General features: G+C 56.4%; 1 protein-coding gene across 1 annotated transcript; it reads left to right on the plus strand.

The window, feature by feature from the left end:
• Positions 1–1,415: 1,415 nt before the first annotated feature.
• On the plus strand, positions 1,416–22,084 carry Otub2 (OTU deubiquitinase, ubiquitin aldehyde binding 2). The gene is made up of 6 exons (XM_005339162.5): positions 1,416–1,676; positions 12,572–12,667; positions 13,983–14,101; positions 17,569–17,653; positions 18,124–18,318; positions 19,184–22,084. The coding sequence occupies exons 1-6, from the start codon at positions 1,431–1,433 to the stop codon at positions 19,388–19,390; spliced, it is 948 nt and encodes a 315-aa protein (XP_005339219.2). The 5' UTR covers positions 1,416–1,430; the 3' UTR covers positions 19,391–22,084.
• The last annotated feature ends 308 nt before the right edge of the window (positions 22,085–22,392 follow it).

Here is a 22,392-nt window from a genome sequence, read left to right on the forward strand (position 1 = left end):
CCATCTCAAAACAAAACACAAAGCCAGAAACTTTCCAAAAAGCAAATAAGTGCATGGAGGCATGCACAACATGCATATGGCTCCGGTAGAGAGAGTTCAGAACCAGCTCTGCAGTCGGACACCTGGGACTAAATGAAAATCGCTTGCATGTGGTGTAGATTTGGGCAAATAACTTAATCTCTCTGTGCTTCAGAGTCTTCATCTGTAAAATAGGGATAGTAAAAACAGGATCGACCCCCATTAACTAAGAAAATCAAGTAAGATACTATGTCTTCAGAGTTTGGGACACTGCCCAACAGGGAGTGCTCTGTGTCACTGGCCACCTGCAAACAGCTGCTATTGCTGCTGCTCCTTCAGCTTCTATTGACCCCATGGTCCCTACCCACTGTATGATACCCCATTGAAGACAGGTGTTGGTCTGCCCAGAAGCCCAGCCTGGGGCCTGGGGCACAGGGTAACGGTGGGGAGGAGAATAGTCTCCTGAAAGTACTAGTACTGATGCCCCCACCTTATGATGGGGTTACAGTTGAAATCAAGACGATGATAAGCCAGATGTGTGTTCAACACACCCGCCATCCACACACACCCTATTTAGCCACCCCGCACTCGGCAGAGCCTCCCTTATTTTTCCTTCTGATCATGGTGGACCGGGAGCTGCCCAGCATCCTAAAGCAGTATCAGATGAATATTCCAAGCCCAGAAAAGATCAAAATTCAAAACTCCAAGGATCATTTCTACCGAATGTGATTGCTTTCACACCATGGCAAAGTAGAACCAAGTTGGCACCTGTACTCATAAAATGGGTGTGTGCCCTGGGGTATGCATGTCGGAGTACTCCCACTCCCACCATAAGCACAGTAGCTCCTCCAGGGGTCAAGTGAATGAATCTTTGAATGACAAATGCTCCTCATTTGAGGCCCAATAATAACGAGCTTGCCAATGTGAGTCACCCACACCTGGTTCATCGTCTGTTCCTCCTACACACCCCTACAATTCCAGATCCACAGCGTCAACCATGCTGAAAATTCAGCCATTCAACAAACATCAATTGGGTGCATGGCAACCTACTGACTCATGAGCCGGAAGGGGGTAAAATATTAGTGGCTAGACAGGGGTGGCAGGTGTCTTGATGTTATTGGACACATGTTTCTTAAGTGCTTGTCTAGTCTGATCTTGAGCAAACTATACTTATGTGACCTTGTTTAAGAATTAATGAGGGCCAGCTAATATTTCAGGAACTGCAGTTTGCTATTTTAGTTAAAAGCCCTTCAGGCTTGACAAATGAGGACCTCGTCTTCTCTGGGTTGGGCTAACTCTGAGGCTAGTTAAAAATCTTTCTGTATCTTTAAAAAGGGGAGGCATCCTGTCAAATGGGCCCTGAAACATAGGCTGAAGGCGCGTGAAGTCCCACCCACTTTCTGTGACGCCTTATGTCCCGGCTTCTGATTGCTCACTTCCGACGTCAATCGCGGGGCGTGTGTCTTGCTGGGACACAGTGGCGGTCTAACCTTTGCTTTGCGGAGCGGTCGGGTGTATTCTCCGCACGCCCCCCACGCCCTCGAGGCCCCCGCCGCCCGACCCAACGGTGGAGCCGACCAACGCCTCCCGCGGCACCCTCCCGCACCGGATCGCTCCTCGCTGGGGCGGGACGTGGCCCGACGGCGCCGGTCACTATGGTCAGTGTTCAGGGGGGAAAAGGGAAAGGGTGCGGGGGCGGGGTCGCCGCCTCCAGGGCGCATGTGCACTCGCGAGACTGGGGTCGGCGCGAGGGTCATTCTCCAGCGGTGTCCCCGCGGCGTTCCCACCCCCGGGAATTCTAAATCGGAACGGGTACTGGGGCCCCGGTACGCGTCCCGCTGTTCCCTAGGGATGCCCAGCAGAAGGGCCCCAGCTCGGCCCGAGGTCCCCGGGCTGGCACGTCGGCCCCAGGTGGCCCATGAAGTCGCGAGGTAGGCGCCCGGACAGGAGCAGGGGGTGGTGTGTGGAGTGGGGATGGGGAGGGGGCTCCAGGGCTATGATTGTCCCCTCTTTGTTAAGTAGCCCTCCCGCCCTAGGCTCACAGCCCCACCCACCAAGGGCTCGGCCATCAAAACCCACTCCTCTCCTGCCCCTCTGCCTCTGCCCCCGGAATGGACTGACACGGGTGGCCAGGTCCAGGTGCTTGTACCTGTGGGTGGTTGGACTTTCGCTCAGATGTCAACAGGTCTTTGTAATTAGGAGAGGCTGCCTCAAGTGGGGAGGCTTGAGTTAGGGGAAGGCCGACTAGAAAAACCCCTGAGCAGAGTCCTGTCTGCACAGGAAGAGCCCCAGGAGAGGCCAGACCCAGGCTTGAGCATGTGGGGACACAGGCCAGGCAGGAGGGGCTGCTTTCCCACTGGGAAAAGCTTCTGGGCTCCTGGTCCCGTGCTCTTGGTGTAACCCATCAGCATAACTTCCAGGTGGCCATGGGACTGGGCATTTTAGCCACCCAGAGCACCTTAGCCCTGTGCAGAGGCTGGGGGCTGGGTCGGGATCTCGCCTCCACCCCTTGGGAAGCCAGAGGCTTGGGCCTGAGCTTTGCATATCCCTGCACTGGGCACTGGAAGGGAAGCCTGGGCAGCCCTGGACTCAGCTGCAGCCTTTCTGCAGAAGCGAGTCCTGGAAACAGGTGTGCACAAGGTGCCAGGTCCTTTGTGCTCAGCCTCCTCCTTCCCATGATGGGCGGAGAGCGGGTCACCACTGCAGGAAGCTGCGGGGCTGGGGTGGGAGCCAAAACCTGCTCATGGCCAGGCGTGCTCTGAGGGGGTGTGGGCAGCCAGGGCACCTGAGCCCCGCTCTCCCAGACTAGCAGGCCTCATCCTGGGCGTGGCTGGGGGCCTCTGGGGCATCTGGAAGCACCAATTTCCTGCTTCTTCCTGGTGCCCAAGAGTTTCCCTGCTGGTCCTGGAAGGTGGCTCAGGTGTTTTGGCATTACCCACCAGGGAGTGGCAGGAGCTGAGGCGATGGCGGGGCCACCTGGCAGCTGGAGGCTGGCATGCCCTCTGGCCACCACAGGGTAGCAGAGTACACAAGGGCAGTAGGGGCCGGGCCTCAAGTTCTGACCTTTTTGCTGTGCAGACTCCTCTCCCATCTGCTCCTGGCTCAGGGGACCAGAAGTTAGGCCTGACCCTTACCCTTGGGGGTGAGGGTGCCTTGGAGTGGATGAAGTGGCTAACCCCACAGAACGCTTGCCTGGGAGTCGCGGTGGTGGCAGGTTTAGGAACAGTACTGGAGGCTGTGCAGGTTTGCTCTCTTTTGTTCTCCTGGCATTTTATTGAGCACCTCCTCTGTGCCAGGCCCCATGTTGGGCCCTGAGCTAGGTGGTGGGTTTACAGTGTTTGAGCCTGGTGGGGGTGGCGGTTAAAAGAGAATGTCCTTAGAAAAGATAGCTTCTTCTTTGCTTTTTGCTTTCCAGGTCAAAGTCACTGGGCGAAGCCTGAGGCAAGGTCCTGGGTAGAAGCCATGAAGCCTCTTGGCAGGACGGGGGCTGCCACTGGCAGGGTCTGCAAATAGCGAGGGGTCTCGTGCTCCCTCAGGGTGCATTTTGTTCCTGATAAGTGAGGGGATGTTGGATGTGAACAGTGAGCCCAAAGGTCTCTCTGTGCGCCATTTCTGGGCGGGTGCTAGGCAGGAGTGAGAGAGACAAGAGCTGGTCCTCTCGGAGCTCGCTGCCCGTAGGCCAGGTGGGCTGGACCCAGGCAGTCCTGAGCCAGTGACATGGCCTGAGAGGGGGCTTTGCGGGCACAGGGAGAGGTCAGTGCACTCTGGGAGAGTTGGGAAGAGCTTCACCGCGGAGGTCTTTTGAGTGGGGCGTTGGAGGATGCGTAGGAGTGTTTAGGAAGCGTCCGGTCCAGGCAGGGGCTGAGGGGCTGCGCAGCCTCTGTAGGCCAAGGGACTGGAGCAAGGCCAGGAGGGAGTGGAAACCTGTGGGGCGAGGCCGGCTGTGGAGGGCCTCCTGCTGTGCCTTGGAGCCTCCCTATCGCAGTGGGACCACAGCATTTTTGACAAGTAAGAGGTGGTTGATGTGGATGGTCTCTGCAGTGAGTGGACGCAGGTGGCAGTGGCCAGTCCACGACCCGCTGGCCCGGTTCGCTGTGTGCCTTAGTTTGCTGGGCTGCTGTAACACAGCGCCACACACTGGGTGTGCAGAACAATGGCGATTCCTCTCTCAGTTCGGACGGAGGCTGGAAGTCCCAGATCCAGTGTGTGCAGGGCCACACTCCCTCTGAGGACACTAGGGAGGCGTCTGTGCCAGGATCCTCCCTGAGCTCCTGGTGGTTCCTTGGCTGTGGCAGCCGAACCCCGTCTCCACATTCCTGTGCGGGGGTTTCTGGGTCCACATTTCCCCTTTTCACAAGGTCACCAGTCCTAGGATGAGGGACCCACCCCACTCCAGTGTGACGTCATCTTAACATCACAGCTTCAAGGACCCTGTTCCCAAGTTAGGTTGCATTCGGGGGTCTGGGAGCTGGGACTTCAGCATAGCAATTCTGGGGGCACAATCGACTCATTTGGGTTGTCACAGTGAGTCGGATGCTGGGGATCCGGCAGTGACAGGTGGAGTCCCAATGGTTAATATGTGAAAAATATTAAATCTCAAGGTTCAAGGTGATCTTCTGTTTTAGTTAGCTTTGGCATCATCCCGACCAAAAGACCTGACGAGAACAACTTAGAGAGGAGAAGTTTATTTGGGGCTCACAGTTCCGGAGGTCTCAGCCACAGATGGTCCAGTCGTTGCTCTGTGCCCAAGGGGAGGCAGCACATCATGGGGGAGGGCCCAGGGGAGGAGAGCTGCTCGCTCCTGGCAACTGGAAAAAGAGTGAGAAGGGGCTGCAGGACAGATGCACCTTTCCAGGGTGTCCCCCGCAGTGACCCACCTCCTCCAGCCACAGCCCACCTGCCTGTGGTTACCACCTAATAATCCATTCAAGCCAGGATGGACCAATGAGGTTCTAGCTCTCAGAATATAATCATTGTACCTCTGACTGTTCCGGCAGTGTTAGCAGGAACTTCTGGGGGACACCTCATATCCAAACTGTATCATCTTGCTCGACTCCATGTCCTGCCTCCTGGACACACTGAGGCAGGAGTTGGGCCCCCAAGACCTTGGGCAGCCGTACCCTGTAGCTTTGCTGGGCTTAGACGGTGCTGCCCTCATGGAATTGGCAGTCTGTCTAGAACACAGCTGAACAAGTGAACCCACCTGTCAGATCATGCCCTGAGAAAATAAAGCAAGATAAGGCAATAGGGGTGGGGAGAGGAGCTTCAGTCAGGTGCTCTGGGAAGGTCTCTCTAGACGTGTAAAGAGCAGAGGAGCATTCTAGGCCAAAGGAGCAGCATGTGCAAAGGCCATGAGGTAGAAATGAGTGTTTCCCATTGGAGAACAATAAAAAAGCCATCATGGCTGGAGGTTAAGGAGAGCAAGGTGAGCAAGGGCCACATGTGGCCAGAGCTGGGAGTTCATGGTCAGTTCAGGCCTTTCCTAAGTGAGGAAGCCATTGATGCTGTAGCAGAATATCATAGTCTAGGTAATTCTAATGACAGGAAGCCACCTCTTCATACGTGATAGTGGCTTGGGAGGGGACATCTAAACCACAGCATTCCTCCCCCACACCCCATGTCCTCACACACAGAATACATTCATTCTGTCCCAGCATCCCCAGAAATATCCATGCACTCCAGTCCCAACTCAGAAGTCTCAAGTCCAGAGTCCTGGGTAGGGCAGGTCCCCACTGTGATCCTGTGGGTCTCACAGGTGATGTGCATCCAGCACAGTGCCCAGTCAGGCACGGGACAGACACGCCATTCCAAGAGGGAGAACGGAGGGGTGGCCAGTGTTGTACGTCCCACACCCAGCAGCGTCGTCCTCTGCTCTGCAGGGTCAGCCCCATGTGGACAGGGCCAGGGCCCACAGCTGTGGCCACTGGAGCCACCCAGCCACACCCAGGCGAGGGCTCCACTGGACTGTGGGCTGCAGACACCGCGCCCAGCTGTCCCTCTGGCTCCTAGCTCCTAGTTGCCTCCAAGGTCTTGAAATGCCTCAGGTCTTCTTTGTCCCACTGTCTCTGAGCATGGCACCTGGTCCTACCAGCCATCCACACTGATCTCATCTACAAAGGACGGCTTGGCCGGTCCTGCATTTGCTGTCCTGTGGGGACATTTCATGCTCTGCTGGCCAGGTGCAGGGTTTCCACTTCTTCAGTTATAAACTGCACCGAGGGTTGTTTGTCCTCACGTCTCACCGCCTGCCACCACAGCCCCGGCCTCGCTGCCCGGGGGGCTCCTTCCTCCAGGCCCCTTGGTCACGGCCCCACCTTCCACAGGGCGCTCGGGCGTGGACACAGGCGGCAGGTTCCTTGGCGCTTTATGGTGAGGATGGCCTTGCCACCCTGCTCCTTGGCACCGTCTGAGACCTCAAGAGCAGGGCCTACATGTCCAGGGGTCCACTGGTGTCCTGGTCATGGCCACTTAAGAAGTCTCGGAGAACCAGACTTGTCTGTGGCTCTCCCCTCCTGAGCCTCAGGAACGGCCCTTGGTACTGCGCTCACCATCACAGAAGTGGTCCCCCGCATGCACTGTCCCAGCCGCAACCTTTCTCCAGTTCCAAGGCCACTTCCATATTTTCAGGTGTGTGTCACTTTGCGTCTTGGTCTGGTTGTGCTGCTGTGACAGAGTGTCGCAGCCCACGTGAATGTAACGACAGAGATTTATTTGGTGGGTGTCTGGAAGCCGGACGTCCTGCTCGGGCGCGGGCAGCAGGCAGGGTCCTGCTGTGTGTGGACATGGTGGAGGCGTCCCGGGGGCAGAAGGGCTGGAGAGATCAAGGGGGGCATGAGTCCACTCATGGGGCAAGAGCCCTGCCTTTTAGTACTGTCACAGTGGCAGTTAGAGTGCCACATGAGCCTGGGATGGGACAGACATTCTAGCCACCGCAGAGGGTGTTGGGGAAGGGGATTCCCCATCCATTAGCAGCTCTCACTGGCTGTGTGGGGACCATGGCAGGGTGAGCCGGAGGATGGTCCATGTCGGGGTGAGCCGGAGGTCGGTGGGGACCGTGTTGGGGTGACCTAGAGGTCTTTGGGGACCGTGGGGACCGTTCGGGTGAGCCGGAGGTCAGTGCACACCGCTGCAGCCTCAGTGGGGAGACAGCAGAGGCTCAGGCCAGACCCAGGAGCACAGCCAGTTGGGGGTGGGGGGAGAGTGGAAGAGGCTGGGGCTTGGGGTGTGTGCTAGGGAGCTGGGAAAGCCAGTGGGTGACAAGGGGGAAGCTACTGGGGACCAGTGAACTAGAGCTGCTGCTCGGACACCCCCATGGCTGGTGACCTTTGAGGCTGGAGCCCGCGGGTGAGGCCTGGCAGGAGATAGACTCTGAGAGTCCACTGGGAGGATGTTCGTGAGCCCAGGCAGCACTTGAGGGGGCAGCACCCAGCTCAGGGCTCTGCAGAGCCAGCCAGTGCTGACCTGGGCCCGGCCCAGCTGCAGGCCTAACAGAACTTCTTAGCCAAGCCACAGAGGAGGAGCATGTTGTGTGACGTCTGCGTCCTGCCCCTCAGAACCCAGGGACATGTTGCCATGGTGAGAGGAAGTCACAGATGAGATTGAATTAAGGAGATGTCACCAAGTCATCCAGGGGGTGCAGTGATGTCACAAGGGTCCTTACAAGAATAAAGAGGGCAGGGGACTTGGAGTCGGTAGACGTGACCGTGGAAGGAGGTGCCAGAGCCATGCATAGAAGGAGTGGCGAACTGGGACAGGCAGTTTCCAGGAGCTGGGAGCAGCAGAGCGGCAGAGTCTCCGGGCCTGGCAGGAGCCACTCTCCTCCCGTCTTACCTGCAGCCCAGTGAGACTCACTTTAGACTCCTGACCTCCAACTGCAAGAGAAGAAAATTGTGTTGTTTTAAGTCACCAGGTTTGCCCTTGTTTGTTGTAGCAGCAACAGGAAACTCAGGCTGATTGTTGTCCTTTCACCTGAGGCTTCCAAACACTGGATCGTCACCTCATCAATGAAAGCTTTGAGGACTCGGTGCATACCTGTGTCATAAATCATGTCCCCAAGGAGACGTTTGCCAGGGGCATTTCCTTCTAGTGCCTGGAGCAGCCCATGGCAGAGACCTCAGCCCCAGGCAGGCAGGGCCAGAACCTCCAGAACTGACCTGGACCCTCTAAGAGGGGATGGTGCCCCAGTTCTGAACCCTGTCTTGCTGGCAGGTGAGGCTGGAGTCTCCAGCCTCTTCTGGGATGTGGCTTGAGGTCAGGCTGTGAGGCCAGCTGTGGCTGCTGGAGGCAGGGCCTGGTTAAGGAGGCTGACTCAGCCCAGGCCAGCCAGCCCTGTCCCTTGCAGCCCAGGGGGAAGATGGGCTGGCCAGGAGCTGGGGGCTTGATGGTGGAAGTGGCACAGGCAAGGCAGGGAGCCGCACCTCAGGTAGCCCTCAGGTGCATGCAGACAGGGATGTGGGGGAGGGGTGGGCAGAGGTGTGAGCCAGAGGCCTGGCTGGAGATGCTAAAGACTGTTTCCAAGCCCAGGTGCTGTCCTCCTGACTTAATTAATCAGCATCTATTTGCAAACCAGCAATTAAAGATCTGAAATCCTTTGATGTGGCCTGATGAGGTCTGGCAGGGCGTGGGGCATGACCCATCTGTTCTCTCTCCATAACATCCTGGAAATTTTCAGCCAGGGTTTCAAAAGCAGATACCTAGCCTCAGCCAAGGTCAAACGCAGAGCATCCTTACGATTTCCGATTTCCGGGCTGGCACCTCAGGCGCGTGTGTCAGTTTCTCCCTGGAGCTTGAATCTCTAGTATCACAGGACGGGGAGGTGACTCGAGCTGTGCTGGTGGGGAGGGTGGGGGCTTGGGTCGTCCTGGAGGTGTACTGGGTGGAAACCCACTGGTCCCCAAATTGTCCCAGTAAACCTGCGACCGATAGGGGCCGCTAGAGGCAACTCAGGCTCCATCACCCAGGGATGGAGGAGCAGCCTGGAGCCCTTTGTCAGCTGGGTGGGTCTTAAACAGTACTGAGTCCAGAAAAAGGATCCTCGATGTCTATAAAATAACATATGTAAATTTAGGACACCCCTGTACAGGCAGCTCTAGCACATTCTGTTTCTGCGGGGTCCCCAGAGCCATCAGATCCATGAAGACAGGTTGTCCAGAGTCAGCTGCCAGAGGAGGAAGAGGGAGCCAGGGCTTAGTGGGGATGGAGCTTCTGGTGAGGACGATGACGTTCTGGAGATGGATGGGGAGCCGGTCCCCAACAGCGTGGGCACACTTAGCACCACCAAGCTTCGCACCTGAACGTGGTTAAATGGCACGTTTCACAACCCACCTTTTACCATAGTGACTTAAAAAGATAATTATTGAAAGATGTGCCACAGAGACCCTAAAGGGCTGAGGGTGGGAATGGGGCTGGGGCCCTGGAGGCAGGACGTAAACTCGGGAAAGTGCCTCGCGGAGGCTGCGCTGGCCACGGGTTCAGGGCCCTGGGTGTGGCCCGGCCTCAGCAGTGCACAGGGCTCTGAGCTGAGTTTCCAATGGCTTCCTCGGTGTGGCTGTTTAAAACAGCTTACGTCAGTTTGTCAGAAATGCCAGGTCGACTCACACAGGGGAACCTGGACAGGCTCCCCCATGCCTGCCTCGCCCCTTCCACCTTCACCTGGAGCCATGGGGTGGGGGGGGATGTGGTGGCAGTTCTCGCCATGACACGCCCATCCCAATGTACTTAGGGTAGATTCCTCGAGCTCCTCTCTGCTCCTCCCTCCCCACACACGAAGTAACAGGCCGTCGGGGGCCTCCTGGGGCCTCCCTTCCCCAGAGTGTTGGTTCCCTGTGTGTCTGGGGCAGTCCAGGAACAAGCAGCGATAAGTGCGGTCATTCTTCTTTTTAATTCATCATGTTAAGAACCCCAAGTTGTTATGTTAAGCCTTTTGTTTGTTTGTTTGCTTGTTTGTGTTTTGGTACCAGAGATTGAACTCAGGGGCACTCGACCACTGAGCCACATCCCCAGCCCTGTTCTGTATTTCATTTAGAGACAGGGTCTCACTGAGTTGCTTAGTGCCTTGCTTTTGCTGAGGCTGGCTTTGAACTCAGGGTCCTCTTACCTCAGCCTCCTGAGTCACTAGGATTGCAGGCGTGTGCCACCGTGTCCGGCTCATGTTAAGCCTTTTGCAAGGTGTGACCAAGTTGTTAGTGAGGTGGAGTCCCCTGCTGCCCGCCAGGGTTGTCTGCTGGTCATCTTGCAGCTACTCAAGGCCCAGAGACTTGGAGAGCTTGAGGACTGGAGCTTCAGGGGTCCCATGGGCACTTGGCACAGGCAGGAGTAGGACTGGCCCCTGCCTGCCCTGCACAGTGCATTCCCCTATGCCCCAGCCTCCTTTGTCCTGAGAGAGCTGCGGAACTCTGCGCTTGGCTTCCTGGTGGCTTGGCATAGCAGAATGTCCACAGGCTTCAGTTACACAGCAAGGCATTCAATCACTTCCCAGCAGAGGGCGCCAGACCATGACACCAGCATGGGTACAACAATACTCACTGCACAAGATGGCTGTGGTCATTAAGTCACACAATGGGGATATGGTATCCTCTGTTCCAGAGTTTGGCTCATAGTAGGTGCACAAAATGGCATATGTTAGCTTTCAACCTCATGGTCGTAGGGTGGCTGCTGTAAAATAGACATTGCATCTGCATTAGAAGTAGGAAGGAGGAGGATGGAATAGAGCATGCCATCTCTCTTTATCCAGAACCAGAAACAGTCTCAGAAGCCCTCCGCAGATTTGTGTGGGTGTGGATGGCCAGCCCTTGTCACACAGCTGCCCAGAGCTAGCTACAGGGAGGCTAGGAGCATGAGTGGGAGAGAGGTGGGTGGTCATGGCCCACCCGGTCATTTCTCATCATGTGGCCAGAAAACTGGGGTCTGTGGGTGGGGAAGAAATTGGTAACCGCTGAGGGGACAGCAGCCTGCAGCGACTGCCTGAGTGCCACCTCAGTGTCAGGGCAGAAGGGAGCAAGGAGCCTGAGGCTGACTTTGCAAAGGAGCAGAGTATCGAATGGAAACTTCTAGAAATGAACTCAGGATTCCTCTCCCCCACCCAGACCTTTGCACCTCAGGCCCTGTTTGGGAAGACTTTCTCTTGCTCTCTGGGGTGACAGCTTCTCCCTGATCCTCTGGGGAGCTCCAACCCCCAAGTCTGGGGGAGGGGAGAAGAGGGACACGTGCGGGTTCCAGGGGAGCCCAGGCTGGCTCGGCAGGGTGGCTTTTATTTGTTCACTCACAGACTCCTTATCCCTCCCTGTGCCAGGCCCCGTGATGAGCCCTGGGTCTCAGACAGTCTGACGAAGGGAGGCCAAGTGGCACTGGAGACATGGAGGTGGGGACAACCCTGCAGTCCCAGCGCCTATTCCCTGGTCTGATGCTGGGTGTAGGAATTGGGGCCAGAGAAGGTCGTTCTCAGAAGTTTGGAGCCTGTCCCTGTGGGGACAGGAGCGGCCCTAGGAGTCACCAAGGCCCCACTGTTGCCCTGGCTGTGCAGCTCTGGCAGGCTAGTCATCACCACCCCAGGAAGGCTTCTCCCAGCGGCGTCAGGGTTTGTGACATCAGAGGCACTTCGGGGTGTGCCCGTTACTGAGTCAGCCATGAGGCCGACAGGCCACGTTCATGTGATCAGAGGCCCAAAGTGAGAGACAAGCTGAGCCACAGCTAGGTGTCAGGGTCGGGGGCACAGCTGGTGGGGTACTGGGTTTCCATTACAGAAATACGGTGCACAGCCTTCCAGCTGGGTACCCTGTGTGACACTGGTCTCCCTGGGTTGCCGGAGCGCTCCCTTTGACCCAGGAAGTGTGAGCGGCCTGAGTAACACTTCCCCTTGCCGTGTTTTCATGGTGACCTGAGGGTGGATCTGGGGCGGAGTGGAGGCCCGAGGCCTTGGGAAGCCAGCAGAGCAGATTCTTCCGTGGTTTCCCTGGCCCTGGGAAAAGGCCGTTCCCTGCCCGCTGAGTTCTCAGCCCTGGAGAGACCTGGCTCTGGGAAGCCAGTCCATCTTGACTAGACTTGACCTTGACTTACTGGGCTGCAGCGTGAGCTTTGCGGGGAGGCCGTGTCTGCTGCATGACCCCAGATCTCCAGATCCTTCTGGCACCTCTCGACCTCCCCCTGCTGCCAGCGGGGGCCTCCTCATTCTGGGCTTTTCCCTAGACATGGCCCGGTGGAGGGGCCTGGGTGCTCTCCCCTGTGTGTGTGACAGTGGCCTTGGCAGGGGCTGGATGTACAGGAATGTTTGAGCGAATGTCCAGGCAGGATGGAGGCACAGGTTGGAGGTTTTATGTTTTACAAAATGGGTCAGTCTGCAGGTCACAAGTGACTTTCCTCAGAACCAGAGATACCTCTTCACCATGCTGATCCCGACCATCCCTGTCCTGGCACTGTGACAGTCCAGGTGGGCATCTAGGATGCTGGCCACGTGCCCAGGTTAGCAGCTCAGAGGCCATCCACCAGGTAATGTCCGGGTGACCCCGTTAGGTGCTTTTGAAATCATCACAGCAGTTCTACCTCCCCTGTCTTTCAGAGTGAAACATCTTTCAACCTAATATCAGAAAAATGTGACATTCTATCAATTCTTCGGGATCATCCTGAAAATAGGATCTATCAGAGGAAAATTCAGGTGAGGAGGGGACAGGGAGGCTGGGGGTTTTAGATGGAATGGACTGGAGTCAGGGGTCAAGAAGGTGCCGCCTTGAAGTCTAAGAGTCTAGCTTGGGTTCCTGAGCTGATTAAAACACTCCAGATTATTCAGCAAGAAATCTATTCCTTGTTTTGTTGTTTGTTTGTTTGTTTGTTTTTAGACATTGTTTTAAAAGCTGAGCACTATCCCAGGTGCTCAGTTCGCTCACTAAGCTTCATCACTGCTGAGGGCAGGGACTGTGCATCCCCACTTTACAGCTGGGGAAGCCAGGGCACCGTCAGAGCCTGCTCCTGAGTGGCCAAGTTGGAATTTGGACTGGGCATCCTGATTTCCTGGGTCGTATTCAAAACCAGTGCACCAGGGGACTCTCAGGAAAAGGAGCCTCCTGGGGGTTGTGAGACTCCCTCTGGGGACAAGGACAGGGAGGAGCAATCTGCCCTCATCTTGGGCAGATTCCTCCCCTCCTCTCACCAGGGTAGAGTGGGCCTGCTCCGGCACTGACAGGAAGTGCTGCCCAGCCCCCCAACCCTTCTTGTAGTTCTGTAGACCCAAGCTGCTAAGGGCTCCCTCATGGAGTAGGTGTCCTTCAGCAGCTCAGGGTGGTGGCAGTGGGTGGCTAAAGATCCACAGGCCTCCCCAGGGTGCACTGCCCGGGGCAGGAGCCAGGCACTTCCTGCCACCCCACCAGCCTTCTCAGGCGGCCCAGGCTCTGAGCCTCTCCATCTCTGTGATGGGACCTGGGGTTCCTGACCCCTTGAAAACCACGCTTTGCTGGCAGAACCCTGACTGCGGCCCCATGGGATAGGAAAGGGGATCCAGGCCACTTGCAGCCAGGAGCAGAGTCCCATGGAGTGGCATGGCCTTCCTCTGTCCTGCAAGGAATGTCTGTAGGACTGTCCACATGGCCGTGTGCATTGAGGAGGCCCCTCCTCCCACCTGCAGCACCAGTGCCCACCGGCAGCTCCGCTGACCCCCTGGCCCACCTGTCTGCTCACAGGAGCCACCTCCCACCTCCTGGAAGCCCTCCCTGATTACTGCAGTTGGTGTGGATGTCCCTGCCCCGAGTCACCCCTCCTATCACCATCACTCAGCTGCCTGTCACCTCCCCTACTGCAGGCTGCCTGGGGACAGGCCAGGGTCCTCCATGCCTGACACTCGGGCCACATCAGTGTATTTGTGCATTTGAGAATGAGCGCAGGTGGGCAGCAGGGAGCGAGTAGGTGTTACCTGGGAGGAAAGTCACTGTCACATGTTACTGCAAATGTCCTCATGTCCTTTTCTCTTGGGACCACAGGAACTCAGCAAAAGATTCACCGCAATCCGCAAGACCAAAGGGGATGGGAACTGCTTCTACCGGGCCTTGGGCTATGCCTACCTGGAGTCTCTGCTAGGCAAGAGCAGAGAGATCCTCAAGTGAGTGGGTCGTGGGTGGCGTGTCCCTGGGTTCTCTGTGCTGGGTCGGCCCTGGCTCTCCTGAAGGGGAGCTAGTGGGCTGCACGGGTGGCAAGTTGTTGGCACTGGGGAGCCTGCTGCCCTCTGTGGTAGAGGCGAGGGCTGCCCAGAGCTCAGCGACCTTCCAGGAGCTTGGCAGCCCTGGGCACCCCTGCACGTCTGGGTCAAGCCAGGCGAGTCACATTGGCTGGGTACTTGGTGACCTAGGCCAACAAGAGAGGAACACAGAAGAGGAAGCTTACCCTGGTGTTCTGAACCACCCTGCTGGCCTGGCCCCAGTGAGTGTGACCAGGTATTCAGCTGGCCGGGTGCCTCCAAAGCTAATGCCACAGAGGTCCTGACCTCTCCAGCCTCGGTGTCCCCATTTGGGAAGGAGGACAGTATAGTGCACTTCAGAGTTGCCATGAGCATTCAGCAGGGTGATGCTAGCCAAGCCTGTGCCAGCTCCACATGCGCTGTTCCCCTCACCCTGTTCCTGCCGGGATGCCAGCCCTCAGCTTGTCAGGCATCATCTGAGGTACCACATGCAGACCCAGCTCCAGCCTGGGGATAGAGTCATGAGCAAGAGACAAAAATCCCTGCCTCGTTGGGCTTGTGCCCTGTGGGAGCAGATGGAAGTATGTGGGTGCCATGTTTGGTGTGCCTGGTGGCGATGAGTGTCGTGGGAAAGAATCAGGCCCAGGGTGGCTGAGGAGCAATGCAAAACAGAGTTGGGGGCAGGGCACACAAGGCTTCTTGGACCTTTCTAGGGGTTGTGGCCTTCAGCTGAATGTTGTAGTGGCCACCTAGAGACTGAGCAGAGTGGGGACCTGACCTGCTGGCTCTTTGTTCAGGTGGAGGCAGGGTGGGGACACAGCCCAGGAGGCATGCCTGGGGAGAGGTCCAGAACAGAGATGGTGGTGTGAGGAGCATAGGGAAGGGCTGTGGAGGGAAGTGTCAATTCTAATTATCTGAGAAGGTGGCGTCTGCAGGTTCATGCAGGACTTGAGTGTGGCCGGTGGGTGGAGACAGGGTCCAGTCGCCTCCCCTGTGCTAGCCTGGAGTAGCCATTGCTGCAAAGGGCAGGCAGGGAATTGTGGAGCTCCATTTTGGTGATGCTAAGTCTGAAACATCTGCGAGCCATCGAGTGCGAGTCTCCCCAGGTTAGGAGACCAGTATTCCGGGAACAGGCCCTGCGCCCAGTGGCCACCAGCATTTTCTTTCATAAACAAATATGGGATCAAGTCACTCCCTGTTGGAAATATATCCAGGCCTCCAGGAGCCCAGGAAACCCTCCCTCGAGGCTCCCCAACCCCGTACTGCCACCTGCGTTCAGGCAAAGGGTCCATCAGGATGATGGAGCTTGCACCTGTCACACTGCCAGACATGGGCTCTGGCCCGACTCTGACTGTCCTGTCCATAGTGCCCCAGGAAGGCTGCATGTCTGCTCTGTAATTCCCTCTCCCCAGGGAGTGGTGGCCTGCTGTTGTTGTGGGCATTAAGTGGCCGGCTTCTGTGAGTGCTTAGACCCTGATGTGTGCACCATGTCAGCTCTTTTGTCATGCTGTTGGCCCATGGCACAGAGACCCCCACAGAGATGGGGAGCTAACCCAAGGGTTTGCCCCACTCAGCGAGGCCTGCAGGTCACTCATCTCCACGTGCCCCAGGCCTGGCAGAGAGGAGCCCACAGTCTTGGTGAGGAGTGAATGAGGCAGGGGCTCAGGGGTGGGTGGCCCAGGGGCAGAGGGGAGAAGGAGTGGGGGGCAGGGATCCAGGAGCAGAGCTGTGTGCTGTGGCCTTGCCGGGGACAAAATGTGTGGACCCAGAGAGCTGCAGCGGCCTCCTGAAGCGCTGCCAGTGCCCAGGCCACAGCTGGGGACAGGCAGGGGCCACCATGAGGCTGCTGCAGGTCAGACCCTCAAGTCCCCCTGGGACCTGACTGGAGGGGGTGCTGGTGGGCAGAGCAACAGCAGCCACAGCAGTAGAAAGTCCTGTCCTCACGTAGCCTGCAGCAGAGGTCTGTAGGCACCCACATGTGTGCAGACGGGGCCTGAGGCCACAGCTTGATGGAGTTGGGGAGCTGTGAGCAGAATCCAGCTCTGTCTGTGCCCTCCCCTGCGGCCCCTCCTGGTCAAATCAGGGTCTCAGGTGTGTGCGGCCCGGAAGTGACCAGGACGCCTTTGGCAGGAACGCCCACTCCTGTTTTAGCTCCCCCTCCCCGAGGCTCTCCAGGCCTTGCCCAGCTCACGGCTTCTCCAGCAGTGGCAGGCTCTTGTGACGCCTTCTGCTTCCCAGGTCCTTGTCTGCTTTCCCAGGGGACCGGCTGCTGGGCTGGAGAACTGAGCATGGCAAGGGGCCGCGTGTGCCCCTCACTCGGTCCCTGCGTGGCACGCAGCCCTTCCCACACAGCCTGCAGTTCCTTGGTTCTGTGTCTTGTCCCTGCTGTCAGCTCTGTGTGTCTTGGAGCCAGGGGTCAGGCAGGGGCTCCTTGTCCTGCCCCCGCCAGCATCATGGCAGGTGCCAGGCAGGCTCAGTGTGAGAGGCTCCACAAAGGAGCAGACTCAGAGCAAGACCATGGGCGGTGACTGGTGACCGGGTCCTGGCAAGGGTTTAATAACTGTAGGGTGGGGGTGGGGCGTGGCCCCATCCGTGGAGTTGGCCGATTTCTGTGGTGTAAATACCAGCAAAGAGTTGGGAAGAAACCAAGGTACCACACACGGTAGTCCCTACTGTGTGCCCACCAGACACAGTAGGCCCGTGACCTCATGAGTATAGGTGACACCAGATAATTAGAGAATGATGACCTTTGAGTATTTGTCCTCTTTGTTTTTTAGTATGTGGTGTTTCATCGTAGTTTATACCGTTTGGGTTTTAATAATGACCATGTGAACACCTGGCTGCAAACGCAGCCCTCGCAAGTGGGGGTATACCAGTTCTGGCAGCCCCTCAAGCGTGTCCTGCAGAGGGTCGCAGGGGCTTCAGGAGGAACGTGCCAGTGGGGAATGGCAGTGGGGGCCCGTGGCTTGCTGTTGGGTTGCCTGTGAGGTGCCAAGGGACATACGTGTGGGGGTCTGTGTGCTATGGGCAGAGCAGGAGCATTCCATGAGAGCAGCGTGTTGGTCACTCCAGAGATCCCCATGGAGGCGGGGGGGGGGGTAGCAAGTGCAGGTTGCATGGAAGTGAGAAGGTGGGGCCACAGGGACAAGGAGGAGGACTGCAGGCCTCTGAGAGAGGGGGACGAGTCCCTCACCTCCTCCACTGCAGCACGGTAGATGCCTCCCGGGTGGTCACGTGGGGACAGGAGATGGTCAGTGTGGAGTGCTTGGAGAGGTGGACAGGTGCTCTTCCTGTACCCCCTCGGTGTGTGTGGGGTTGGCATGGGCTGAGCAGTGGTCATTCATGATGGCACCCTGTGTTCTCCCGTAATCACCCAGTCTAATGGCCTTTAGGTTCAAAGAGCGTGTCCTACAGACTCCAAGTGACCTTCTGGCTGCCGGCTTTGAGGAGCACAAGTTCCGAAACTTCTTCAATGCTGTGAGTTCACCAGGACCACGCTGCCGAGGAGCTAGGGCCCTCCACACTGTGAAGCGGGCAGGAGTGCCCTGCTGAGCCCTGGGCCTGCAGCTCTGCGCCTGGGACCTCTGGCTCCTCCCATCTGGGCCTGGGGAGGTTCAGGATTGCTCCTACTGGTGGCATGTGTGGGCACAGGGGACCTAGTGCCCTGCCCTCCTTGCTGTCCCCATCTACTAGTAAAGGGGCAGCTTCCAGGACTCCTAGCCCTGTGCCACGCTGAATGTGAGGTGGAGGAACCCTGCCCATGTGGTGGAGGGGCCTGTGCCTGTCCCTTGCAGCGCCTCTGGTCTGACACACTGACCCCATTGCTTGGCCTTGGCAGACTCTAAGAATGCTGTCCTACCACGGCCCGAGAATCTCAAAGTGAACCCCTAGGGAGCCCCCGGGTGGGTTCTGCTGGGTCTCCCCTGCTGACGGCCAGCGGGGTGCAGTTTTACAGTGTGGTGGAGCTGGTGGAGAGGGACGGCTCCGTGTCCAGCCTGCTCAAGGTGTTCAACGACCAGAGCTCTTCCGACCACATCGTGCAGTTCTTGCGCCTGCTTACATCAGCCTTCATCAAGAACCGAGCCGACTTCTTCCGGCACTTCATCGATGAGGAGATGGACATCAAGGACTTCTGCACTCATGTAGGTCCCCAGGGTCTCGGGCCTTGGGGACACAGCCCCGCCCCTGGGCTCTGCACCTGTCCATCTGTTGCAAACTTTAGCACCACTGTCCCTGGCCAGGGGATGGTGGGCGTCAGGTCTGCACTTGCAATTCAAATTACGCTGGGTTCACAGCAGCACCCGGGCCTCCTGGAGCTGCCTGAACCAGGTGACTTAGGGCAAGTCACTTTCCCACCTGGGCATTTCCCTCTGGAAAACCAGGGCTTTGGACCAGCCTATTTACAAAATCTCAGAGTCACCTTGGCCCCCGAGATATGTTTTGGTTAACGGTGTATTTTTCTGAAGGAGGGGGCCAGTATTTAACAATTGGGTAATTTTTATATGAATATCTGGATGTCTCTAAAAAAATCAGAATGTCAAGCCCGAGGCCCCAACTCTTCATGGCAACAGCAGTAGGCCCTAAGTAGCAGCTGGCCTCTCTGTGGGACACATCTGCCACCTCTACTGCCTTTCTCCATGGCCTCGTCATCATCCAGACTCAGATACTCACCCACCCACCCTCTGGCCTGTCCCCCTGAGCACTTTGGCCTGGAAGCCTTTGATGACAGGGTCCTTTCATCCCTGAATCTTTGATGACAACCTGAAAAGTTCCAGTCCTCTTTTCAGATTCCTCATTTGGAATTCCGCATCTGCAGCTCCAGTGAGTCGCTTCCTCTAGAGCCTCAGCCTCCTCTGCAATGAGGTCAGCTCCTACCTCACGCATGGTTGTGAGATCCTGTCCCAGCACAGAGGCTGTAACTGTGGCCCAGAGAGCCAAGGCTGAACCCACCCGTCCTCTACAGGGCCTCCCTCTTAAGCTGGTTTGTTTTTCATTTTGGCTTTGCAGGAAGTGGAGCCCATGGCCATGGAATGTGACCACATCCAGATCACAGCCCTGTCCCAGGCGCTGAACATAGCCCTGCAAGTGGAATATGTGGATGAGATGGACACCGCCCTGAACCACCACGTGTTCCCCGAGGCCGCCGTCCCTTCCGTGTACCTGCTCTATAAAACATCCCACTACAACATCCTCTATGCAGCTGATAAACATTGATTAATTTTAGGCCACGCAGTGGAACCTTCACCTCACGGGACTGCACTCTAAATGGAACATGCCGGCTTTTCAGTTTTTTAAGCGATTTGGACTCTAACTAGAACATGTACAGCCTTTTGGGCAGAGCCATGGGAATGAGGCCTGCCCACTATGGATGGTGGTAACTTCGTGTATTTTTTGTATTTATTTTATGAAGGACCAAATACCTTCTAACTCTGGGCCAGAAAGCCAGGATCCCTGGCTCCGCATGCCAGCCAGTAACCGTGAGACCCTGTGTGGGTCACCTGCCCTCTTTGGACCTGTTTGTTCATCTGGAGGTGGTTCCTGCCAGTGTGGACATTCTGTTGTGTAAAAACGAGGAACTCATGTTTCTCCTTGCCAGGTCCAGGAGGCAAACCTCAAGTCAGCTATTGACTTGGTGATTGACCTGAAGCTGTCAAGGTCAGTCCAGTCTTGTCAGGCTGACTGAAGGTCAGGGCTTCCTTGTGGTTCCTTCCATTCATGATGGGCCTGTTTTCCCACCCTTCACTTACAGAGAAAGAGAGACTTTTATACCAAAGTCCAGCAAAGGGCCTTTAGCCTTCAGAATGAAACTCAGGTTGCTGGAGTCCCTCTACCTCTCAGGGGAGAACAGCCTGGCTTTTAAAGACTAGATGAAGTCTAGGGTCTGCACTGAAATCTGTGTGTGAATGGCTGGGACTAGGAAGCCACAAGTGTCCTGCCAGCCCCAGTAAGTCCTAGATTACATCAAGGAAGGGGAGCTTGCAGCTGTGGACTCCACATGAACAGTCATTTTGCAAGGCAGTCTTTGGCTCCTTCCTCCCACCCGTTTTCTTTATGGCCTGATGAGGGGTTGGTGGGAGAGAACAGAAGAGCAGCTGTGGACGCTGGCAGGAGATTTCCTTGGTGAAGATGGCCTGACAGCCCTGGCTAGCAGCTTCTTCACTCATCCACCTGGACATGCCCCCCACTTAGGAAGCTCCTCGCCCTGCTGCCCCAGGACCCCTATGAGTCCCCCCCCCAGGACCCCTATGAGTCCCCCACCAGGCTGGCAGGCAACACCCCAGCAGTGGAGCGTAATGACACTGGCTGGTTTGTGGTGCTGCCAACCACCTGTTTGCTGCAGGATTACAGGGAGACAGAGGGTGTAGAATCACCTTCTGGGGTCCCTATTTAATGGAAGGCCATTTTCTCACAGGTTTCATTGTGCAGGGATTTGTTAGAATACATTGGTGCTACTGAGGGAGTCTGCTGACAGTCTACGCAGGACTAGGCAGCAGACTCCTAAGTCTTGACACAATCATCACATTTGTATCACTCTTGCCTTGATGAAAGCCAGCAGCACTCTCAGAGTTGGGGTGCTTTAGTTCTAGGTGGGCCCTGGTTCCCACTGTCCTTCATTGGCATTTGGACCCACGGGCTCAAGCTAAGTGATTATGTCCCTCTTTCACAGGATGCCACCTGACTGTCATCTCTATATTTGTTGTAATCCATCCTGCTCTGGGTAGGACAAGTACCCAAGACAAGTACCGCAAGACTCGGTGTATCTTCTGGTATCATCTGCCAAACAAGATCCCAGGGTGTCCTTTTCCACACTGAAGGGCATGAACACACGATGCTGGCTAATACCCGGGCCGCTCCAGGGGGTTGTGAGATGGGTCCTGGGCACTCCAGCTGAGCTCTTAAGCACAGCAGAAGCCAGCCCTAGCTACCAATTCATTGCTTTTGTGGCTGTGATATTCTGTGTGGCTCACCTGACCTTGGCTTCCAGGCCAAGGTCAGGTGAGCCGCACAGAGCTGCACTGGGCCCTTTTCTAGGACAGAATCAGCCAGTTAGGATCAGGATGCCCACAGTCTGGCAGAAGCAGGTCATGTCGTCTCCGGGTCGTATCCTCTGGTTTTCTCCTTTTACATAAACCCACCAGCCAAATTCAAACCACCTGCCCTCATTGCCTCCACATCTTCCCTCAGACCTTTGTCTCAGGGAAAGAACTGGGGAGGAAGAGGCATGGCAAAACTCAGGAAGCCATGTGGTCACCTGGTTTGTCTGAGTGGTGTCAGGTTGGCACCCCCACTTCCTGGGTGACCTGCTGTCCCCACAGAGCCGCCTCTTTCCAGACCAAATGCTGGAAGGAAGTTGCTTTTAGGGTGTGAATTATAACTGCATGTGTATGCTTTTTTCCCAGAGGAAATAATTGAAGGGAACTATTTAGCAACAGGAGGAGCAGTGTGTATGCTTTGGGCTGGTTTCCTATTTTAAGCACAAATGAAAGGGCTCTAAAACCTGACACCTGGGTTCAAATCCCAGCTGTGCCTCTCATCACTTTTGTTTGATCAAGTCTCTTCACCTCTCTGAGCTCATCCTCACATTTGCAAGAGAGACAGCAGGTATCACAGTGGTGAGATCATGTATATGAAAACATGTCACACCTGACCTGTTGGTGCTCTACCCATGGGACACAGGGAGCAGAGCACTGCTAGATGGGGAAACCTGCCACCTTGGTAGTGACTGTGGCTTCCCCAACAGTAGGAACGTCAGGGGAACCATCAGACAAGTCTAAGCCAACACGCTGCCACCATGAGCAGTAGTGCAAGGCAGGGGCTGTGGTCCAGTGAATGCTCAGAGGTCATACCCTGCTGCTTCCCTGGGCAGCCAGTGAAGTTTCCTAACATTAAAATGTTTTCCATAAACAACTTTTGTCTCAGCTTCTTTATTTTGAGTACCTGGCATGTCCCCAAGGGCTATACCACCCTGCTACAGGGCTCTGAATTGGAGTGAACTATGCAGGAGGAATGTTCCTTATTTAATGGGTGGTCCAGGACACTCGAGAGGCTCTGCCCACATGATCTCTCCCAAACCTCTCCACACCAGCTGAAAGAACAGCCTGGAAAGCTGGCTCTCTCAAGAATCTATGTCTGGCCTATGACAATGGCCTTAGGCCTCCCATGGCCCAAGTGCTCCTCAGGCACCTTAAACCGGCTTATTGACCCCATTGACTCTG

The sequence above is a fragment of the Ictidomys tridecemlineatus genome, chromosome 5, assembly GCF_052094955.1.
Source record: "Ictidomys tridecemlineatus isolate mIctTri1 chromosome 5, mIctTri1.hap1, whole genome shotgun sequence".
Classification (NCBI taxonomy): Eukaryota; Metazoa; Chordata; class Mammalia; order Rodentia; family Sciuridae; genus Ictidomys; species Ictidomys tridecemlineatus.

Bases quoted from the DNA above. Each gene is read 5' to 3' on its own strand.
- Otub2 (XM_005339162.5), top strand. From the start codon at position 1,431: ATGTCCCGGCTTCTGATTGCTCACTTCCGACGTCAATCGCGGGGCGTG. The intron at 17,654-18,123 runs GTGAGTTCACCA...AGCGGGGTGCAG, and splicing joins TCCGAAACTTCTTCAATGCT to TTTTACAGTGTGGTGGAGCT. The intron at 18,319-19,183 runs GTAGGTCCCCAG...TTGGCTTTGCAG, and splicing joins TCAAGGACTTCTGCACTCAT to GAAGTGGAGCCCATGGCCAT.